At 40.4% G+C, this 9,156-nt stretch overlaps 1 protein-coding gene across 1 annotated transcript in view; it reads right to left on the minus strand.

The window, feature by feature from the left end:
- Window positions 1–9,156, minus strand: part of LOC102384966 (ankyrin-2) — a gene marked incomplete at its 5' end in the record, with an annotated part of 125,796 nt that overhangs the window by 14,298 nt on the left and 102,342 nt on the right. The window contains 4 exons of the mRNA XM_025213363.1: window positions 1,987–2,070; window positions 2,896–2,988; window positions 6,081–6,366; window positions 7,750–8,032. Coding sequence (XP_025069148.1) covers window positions 1,987–2,070; window positions 2,896–2,988; window positions 6,081–6,366; window positions 7,750–8,032 — 746 coding nt within the window. The remainder of the gene's footprint in view (window positions 1–1,986; window positions 2,071–2,895; window positions 2,989–6,080; window positions 6,367–7,749; window positions 8,033–9,156) is intronic.

A 9,156-nucleotide genomic window follows, 5' to 3' on the forward strand; every position in this document is an offset into this window, starting at 1 on the left:
CAGTTTCCCCTGGCAGAGTCACTGCTCTCCCAGGAGAAACCATGAGTATACAGGCTTTTTCTCTCAGAGTAAAAATGGCCACTCTAGGAGAAAATAACCTGGAAACAAACAAGGTTAAATCACTTCCTGGAGAATTTCCCAGGGAGAGTGAGTGTCTATACATGCTGTGGCTTCTCTCAAAGAAGAACATAGACCTACAGCATACCCCCACTCAGAGAGACAGTATGTGGCTTGCTGGACTCTGCCATTCCAGTAGGGAGCAAAATGCACCTCCTTCACAATCCCCAAATTGTGCTGCAGGGAAACACAAGATGATCATGGGCAGACAGGGTCAATCAATCAGGGCTGCCCTATGTACTGCTGCCATCTGTCACTAGGTAGATTAAGGGAGCCTACAAAGCACACGTGTGTGCACAGGGTCCCCCCTGGCTGCACAATCCTCACTACAAGCTCTCCACTCCTCAGGGCATCAGCTCTCAAATATCTGTACATGCCGCTCTGGGTAAGTTTTTCTGCCAGGTGAGCAAACCTGATTGAATTGTTTCAGATTATTTGAATGTGTGTAAACAGCCTAAGGGACTTGCCCAGAAAACCCACAGCAAGATGGCACACATTACCTTGTTGTCTGTCATTTCTAAGGCATCTATCTAACTTCTGAAAATTGAATTTGTATTCATCATTTAAAATCTAATTCAATTAAAATAAACTCAGCTACTCAGCCAGGACTACTGAGAAGAGAAGAAAATCTAAGCATTTGGGTTCTTCAATCCCCTGTTTGCATTCTGTCACTCTTAGATTAAGTTGTGTTTTCTCCACAAGTGAGCCCAAGGGAGACAGGGGCAACTCATTTTAACCCAGTTCAAAAGGGGATTGGATCAATTCTTGACGGCAAGGTCCATCAGTAGGTATCGAATACAGTAGAAAGGGAGGCAGTCTCTGAACCAGGACTTCCTAAACCTCTGAATGTCAAAAGCTGCAATGGGAGAGGAGCAGAAAATTCTGGACATGCCTTGTTCACCCTTCCCCTCAGCAATTTCTCTCTGCCACTGTGACACAGGATACTGGACTTGTTGGGAACATGTTCTGACCCAGTAAATAGAATTCCTTTTAGAGTTCTTACAGTGCTTATTGTTTAGGTGACTAGTCGCCTAGTGAAATGCGCAGCCTGAAGTTGATGCCTACAATGAGACCCATTAAAGCAAGCACAATGAGCATGAAGCCAGCAAATCTAGGCAATAGGAAATGCTAAAAAGAAGGGCATGTCTTAAGCCCACTGCTGTCTTTGTGACTGACTTTGTCACCTTACTCTGAGCTACCGGGATGCAACTCTCTCTGATCAGGAATCACAGATTTGAACTTATTCTGGAGTTAAGCACCTAAACCAGCCCAAACTAACTAAAAAGCAATTAGCCCAATTAGTCACTTGAGCAGGGACTTGACCCCAAGTAAGTGTTTAACTACTAGGCTGGCAGTTCATGCTAGCTCTTGGTCTCTGGCTTAATGCAAAATGGAAGACCCAGAGAAGAAACTTAACACTCCAAGGTTAAGTAGCAGCTGAACAGAGTTTTTGAGAATCTAAATTTTGCAGCTAGGGATCTAAAATGGCAGTTAGGTACCTTAGACACTTTGTGGATTTGGATCTTAAATTTCATGGAAATTCAGTCAAATTTATGCTCGGAAGTGAAGCCTCTCATACATTGTCTACTGATTTTTTCCCATTGGAAATGGGAATTTATTAAAATTGAAATACTGAATGAATGAAATACGAAGACTAATCAGAATTTCACTGTATGGACAACAGAAAAATACTCATTTTAAAAACAAAAAATACATTTAATAATGTAAGTTCCAGTTCCTTTGGGACTCTACTCTCAGTGCTTTATTTTAAATTTTGTTAATGGCGTTTCCATTCCTAGGTAACTTAGGTGCTTTCAAAAATTTTATCTAAAGGCAGTAAGAATGTATGAGGGGCTATAATTGCAATACCTTCTTCATGACTATATGGCCATGCTCATCTGTGTACTGCTCCTCGGTTACGGTTTCTGGTGGCATTTCAGGTATCTCATCTGCCTGTGTAGCAAAGAACAAAACATAATTAGGGAATATCTTGCTGCAAATTGTTGCTTTAAATCAGTGGTTCTCAACATTTTTGATTCTGGGCACCTCTCATTCCATTCAAGGCACCCCTCAGAAAATGCCAGCTCTTGAGTTTCACTCATTTCTTTATTACAGAAAAATAATAGAATAATGCTTCTGTTGCAAAGAACCCTGAAAGAACATGATAGATAAAAATGTTTTTGATGCCCTGGATTCCTATTTGAAATCTCTGGGTTTATCTTGCGAGCCATAGGTAGGTAGCAGTGCTAATACTGCATGACCCCCTTAAAAGCATTTTGCAGCACCCTGGCACCATGGTTGAGAAGCACTGTTTTAAATAAACAACATTATATTTATTAGTTGGTTCAAAGTAAGAGTGAAAAGGGGGTCAAGAAGCATTCATACTGAGTTGTTACAAACGCCAAAAAAAAATCTGTAAATGAATATTAAAAGGCATGCAAAGGAAGTTATCCCAAAACTAACAAGCAAATAAATATTAGCTAACTGGACAGTAGGTAAAGCTGAAAAAGCAACATAAAGTCCTTATCCGCCTAATGAGGCATCTCCAGAGTGCATGGTAGGTTTGACATTCCCACTCCAAATCACTCATTTATCTCCTGTTTTCCCTCTTCCTCCCCCACTACATAAGAACAAGAGTATAAAGTTATGTAATGGCCATGCATTATTCAGAAGCATTCCAACTTCATAAATGCAGTACTAGTCAAGTGGTTGAATCAGCAGCAGTCCAAGGGTTGGGGTAGTGGGGAAGGTTCTGATACGTGTAACCATGACATGTACCTGAATAATCACCCGGCGACGAACGACCCTGGTAGTTACCATCTCTTCCTCATCTGAGCTGGTCTCCAGCTCACCTAATTCCTCTGCTAGCTCCTAATGGAAGCATGGAAGCATTTTTCTATTTATCATACTGATGTTGCATGCAATGCTAGTAGTACTTGTGACTTTTCTAATGTATTTATTTGAAATCACCATCTGCCTTGAAGTTTTGAGTCAAGGATTTTGGCTTCTGTATTTTCTCTTTGTGTAATGTTTATGCAAAGAATGAACAGTTTTTGGCCAATCTTCTTTGATTTGGACTCTGAGCTCAAGGAAAATAATGCTTCTGGTACAGAGGATAATATATTTTTGGAGTACACAGTCAACCTATTCTAAAGGATACTTTTACTGGCAGTTGTCACAATCTAGTTATCACAATGCTATTTAAAATTGCTATGTCTAGAACATGAGGCATTATCAATATGAAGCCAGTTGTGTACCGCTTTTTATAAATGCATTGCCAAAATTGTATAGGTCTGTTTCTTATCTTCTCCACTATGAACAGAATAGCACTGCATCTATGCACTGCGGCTGGTTAGATTAACTAGGAGAAAAAACAACAATCCGTTTAATTCCTGGCACTGTGAATGCACATAGCAACAATTAATAGTAAGTCTTTAGCTTCTTCTCTGTCTGCATAGGGGAGAATCTGAGGAGGAAATGAGCAATTTACAATGCACAACATCTGCAGAGAGTAATAAAAAAGTCACAAGGAAACCGATTTAGTCTCCTACTGTCCTAACAACGCTGATTATTATCAGCACATATGGAAAAATAATTAATATAGCAGTAAAAAAAAATAGCTAAAAGGACAATATCAATGATGGGAAAAGAGTTTAACTTCCTTTGGTGTTAGGGAAGTATGTTAGAATAGTTTTAATGATTTAGCGGTGAAGAAACCAATTTATTATAAACTTGTATTTGATGCTGAGCAAACCAATAACTGAAGAGAAAGAGAATGTTTTCCATTGAGGCAGAAATGTCATTAATGACAAATGCATCAGTTAAAATTAGACATGGGCAGGAACAAAAATGCCAGAGTCAGCCTAGACTCAGCTTTGGGCCCTCTGCCAATATACCCTGGAGCTAATGGGTAATCAAACTGGAGAATGGTATATAGTATTTTGACACCTCGACTTTAATTCTCATGAAAACTTCCCCACTGAAATCTGTAGGGCTATTAATTCCCAAGACACAGACATGCTCACTTTGAAAAAGTTCCAATCCATTTATACCTCATCAATTTTCCTTCTTGCTCCCATGGAACTCTCCCATTATGCACCGAGGAGCCCTGCTTACTCTTTCATAGTTTATAATGGGGAGAGAACTAGCGCAAGACTGTGCTGTCACTGATAAACTGTTCAACATCACAGAACTTAATGTAATTGCAGAGATGCATATATTGCCAGAATTGACTCAGTCAGACGAAGCTTAGCTAAAGTAAATTGGTCCATTAATATCAGTGGAGTAAAAGCCAATTTATACCAAGAAAGATTCCTCCTGCTTATGCATCCAGTCACTCAAACTCTAAAAACAACATTCATTCTAAGATATACCAAAGTGGTCTGGCACTGAATTTCAAATAACCTTTGCACTCATCAAAAGTTGCTCTAACACGCTTTTGTCTTTTGAGACACTGATCAAACATACAGGAAAAATTGCATCATTTAGTTCAAGTAAAATAGCATAGTCCCAAACATAAGGATGGTCCCAAAACTTTGGATCAGACCTTTCAGGAGATTCACAAGAGGTTTGGTAATCTGATTTCAGGAACACTTACTAAATGTTTGTAAGTGCAAAACTATCTTTGCAGGCAATCAGAAGCAGAGACATGGAGCAGACGTTCATCTGCCAACCCCTGTCCCTGACACGTAATATGCTTCTGACTCCAGCTCTTCCCAAACATGCACCTTTCTTTTGAACTACATGACAAATTTTATACGCTCTGGAGTTTCAGAAGAGTGATTCACTTAAACAGCATTAACACTTATGCCTGTGGGGTTAAGTCTGGTACTTACTAGATGTGAAAATGGAAAATAAACTCCCAGTTTAAGGAGATAAAATCAAAACTGTGCTTTCCTTTAACTTCCCTGACAGAATCGATCCTCTGTTTCCTCACTCTCTTCTCCTTCCCTCATTTATTATTGACAGCTTTTCCACATCTACTCCCCCTAACCTGTTCATATTAGCAATCTTCCACCCTTGCCTTCAGTGTCCACTTTTCCCCTCACATGCTAAACAGCTGCTGCCTTTAACAGACACAAATATTCACAAATGACTTCACCTATTTCTCACACTTTAACCATTATCCCAGGTTCTTTTCCCCATCCTCACAGAGCATGCTACTTAATGGCCTGCCTTGAACTCCTTTCCTCCAAATTCTCTGAAGAATCAGACTGCAGTACCTTTTTCATCTTCAAAACAATAACAATTGTTCAAAACATAATCCCTCTGAGTCACCACTAGGAGGGAAAGAAAGAATAATTTGTAGATAGAAAAACTAAGCCAAGTATATTTCCTTTACTAGGCATAGAAGGGAGCTCGCAGCTCCTAGCGCTATTTAGACAATCCTTCTCCTCCAAGTTTATAGAGTAAAAGCTCTGTTATCCAGCATCCCCTGGGAATGGGGGATGCCGGATAACAAAATATGCCAGTTAATTGAGTGGCCCCGGCTGCCGCTTCTCCTGCCACGTCTGGGGCATCCCTCCACCCCTCCTGCAGCTTCGCTGCCCCTCCCACGGGACCATGGGCCCCACGGGACAGGGAGGCGGGCCCTGCACATCCCTGTGCAGCCTATGCCTCCAGGCCATGGGGGCTCGGCAGTGCAGGCTGCTTTGCACCAGGCCGTGGGGGCTCGGAAAAACCGGAAGTGTCACGGTGGGCACTTCTGGTTTCACTTTTCCTTACAAGCCAGCATGCTGGTAAACAGAGCATGCCGGGTTGTAAGGTGCTGGTTACCAGAGAGTTTACTGTATATGACAAAGTTCCTACAAACATCAATGTGGAATTTGGCCCATAATCTCATACTCATAATCAGTATTATTTTGGTCAAGACTTGATTAAGAAGAGATAAAATAAAGACTAGATAAAGGAAATTTGTTCTTCCATGACAACTGGTTTATGATGAGGACAGGACTGGTATTTACCTTTTCTAAGGATTCATCTTCATAGTATCTTTCAAACTTTTCTGGTTGTTCATCAGTTGACTCGACAATAACCAGACTTGTTCTCCTTGGAGACTGTTCTTGGTGGAGCTGGAGGTCCTCAGGTTCTTGTACAATGGGAGAGTCACCTCGCTCACTAGATGATGGGGTGTGAAAATATGGAGTCTTGTGTTCTTCAGGTGCTGCAGTGGAGCCTTTAGATTTTTCAATGACTTCTTCTTTTCCAGCCTTTGTTGGTATTGATTGTTCTGTTCCTGGTGTTGTGACACTGTGGATTACAGATTCAGGGGAACTAACTACAGTGCATTTGATTTTGATAATATTTGCATCCTGATTAAATGGTATTGCATGATCTAATGGCATCTGCACAGAACTCACCATGTCTGAGAGTAAACTATAGTGTATTCTATACAGGAAACAGGCCTTCTTAATCACCTTCCTGTTCAGTGTTACCCCTCACTAATTACAGCTGTATTGCGGTTTATTAGAAGGCTGCCTCCCTTCAACATTTTTTCAAATATACTTCAGATTTTGAAGTTATTTTTTTTCCTAACCATTGCTTGCTGATTCAGTCTCAGAAACAACCTCCACAAATGTGACCAGAACTGAACACAATATTCCAAAGATTTTATCATCTTAGCATTTACACTTTACACTTTTATGTGGAGCATGTGCTAGACCTTCTTGGCATTTTGTCTATTTGAGTACACTTGCTTTTGAGTATTTTGTCTGCAGCAAAGGTCTTCTTTCTCTAATGAAAACCCAAGTTAATTTGGGCTTCTCTTGGGTTGTAGTTTTCTTTAGACCTTTCTGCAAAAAACAATACTAATTCACAGATCGCTTAAGTCCCACATCATTCATTTATTTTCTCTGCTACTCCAATATACATTAACTTCCTTGTTCAGATTATCAACAGAGGTTTGCTACTTTGTAAACTGCTACTACAAAGGTACTTCTGCCTTAAAGCACTTCTTTTCTCTTAGGAAGGGATGCATCTTGGGCAAAAGAATTCTGAAAAACAAACGTACAAGTCATGTGCCAGTTTCTGTACTGCATTTCCGAGTTCAGGAAATAAAGATAATGGTTATTTTTTCAAACAGCAAAACAGGACAACATCATCTGGCATTGTTTATTCCCTCTAGTAGTGCGTGCATCATTCAAAATATTGCTAAAATGTATATGTTTTGTAATGTTTTTCTTAAAAAATTGCCAGCACCCCAACTGATAAACTAATCCACCAAAATTATTCCACCCATCCACTCTTACACTTTTTTTTTGTAACTACTGAGACACAATTACTCCTTAATGATGACCCAATTCTTCAACAAGTTTCTTCTCCTCCTCCAATCTTTTTCAGGGGAAAGCAGGGGAGGGAGAAGTAAATATACAAGTTGGGACACCAGAATTGCTGTCTAGGATCAGGCATGAAATCCCTCTATTTCGGTACCCAGTGCTTCAGAAAAATGTGTAAGATTCATATTAAGCAATCTGCTCCACACACAGGTTTCATCCTGATCTCTAACACCCAAAGATTGACTTAAGTCCTGAAGCATGAGGTTAGATAAAGTGAAAATGCACAACATGAATAAAAGCATATCCGTATTCCAGAATGAAGTTTACAGGGTTTGGCCAGGCAACTTTTGATGCTTACAAATACTCCTGTTGTGTTGCAGAAGTTTCTTCTGGCAAGTCCCGAGGTTTCCCTGAGAACTCAGTTTGCAGATGCTCCTTTTGTGCTTGTCTCAAGAGCTCTGAAATGGATAAGTCTGCCTCAGTCTTGGGGGTGCCCTCGTGAAAGGAAGAGTAACTGACGGAAACGTCTTCCTCAGAGACAATGGGAGGGTGATCAGATGGGTCACTGTCTTTAGAAAAGGAGTGCTCTTTGTCCTCCTTGTGCCTGGAGCTGTACAGCTCTTCTTGCAGTGCAGAAAATCCTAGGTAGAGGAAAAAAACAAGTTTCATCAAAACTTTCTTGAGGATGCAGGAAGATTTTGCCATTATTGGGGCATGTCTATGCCACCTCAGAACCACATTAGGAAGAGTTACAGTAAAGCACACTATGCCCAATCTCCATGCACTATTCTTCTGTAAAAAGTAGCTCAATGCACTATTATCCTGTAAAAAGTAGCTGACATAGTGAAGAACTAGGCATGCACCAATAGGCTTGCTCTTTTGGGACAGAACCCAAACACAGCATTAATTAAAGCAGCCACATGACATCCATTTAGGGGGCAAAAAAGCACGCAGCATGGGCATGACATGCTTCATTGCAGTGCTCCCCAGCTTAGGCCCAAGAAGTGACTTCCTCCATCCACAGTTCATTTACAAGAAGAAATACAATTGCTGAAGGTTCCAATGAACAGGGGTTTATGGCAGATTTATAAGTGCATGCTTTCAGTGGAGGATGAAAAAACAGAGGTAAGTAGTTGGAGAAACGTTGGACTTCTCACTAGGATTGCCAAGTACAAAACTTTACCGTAATCCGTAAAGCAAGTGAGCACCCTACCTAATATAATAGTCATGGAAAGATCTTAAAGCATTTCACAAATAGCAATAACCCTTGAGCTATCAACTATCAATATAGAGATATAGCAATAATTGCCTTGGTGTTACTATGTGCAGTCTTTTGAACACTAGAGAATACTCTAGCCAATTAAACCTGCAAGTAGGAAGAATGTAATGACCTGAACTGAATTTTGAGCAAGACATTGTCATTAACATCCCTCACTCAAATGAAAAGTGGCATAGGATCATCAATTATGGTAAACATCTTGCATTCAGGTATCAGTTCAAAGCCAGCACCACCAGCAGCCCAATGTCCACTAATGTACTGCTGGGATAGTGGTTCAGGACTTGGTTCAGAGGAACGAATGCCACCTATGAAAAGGGATTGTGGGAGAATACCATTTAATTTAACACCTGGGGTTTTCTTAAATGTATGTCCTATTAAACTAGGCTGCTGCCCTGCTTTAAGCTTATGAAATGCAACAGCATCATAACAGCAAATTAGCCTCTATAGACCTGAAGTCAGAGGCCTTTCTATATATATATATATATA

The sequence above is a fragment of the Alligator sinensis genome, unplaced genomic scaffold (genome assembly GCF_000455745.1).
Source record: "Alligator sinensis unplaced genomic scaffold, ASM45574v1 scaffold563_1, whole genome shotgun sequence".
Classification (NCBI taxonomy): domain Eukaryota; kingdom Metazoa; phylum Chordata; order Crocodylia; family Alligatoridae; genus Alligator; species Alligator sinensis.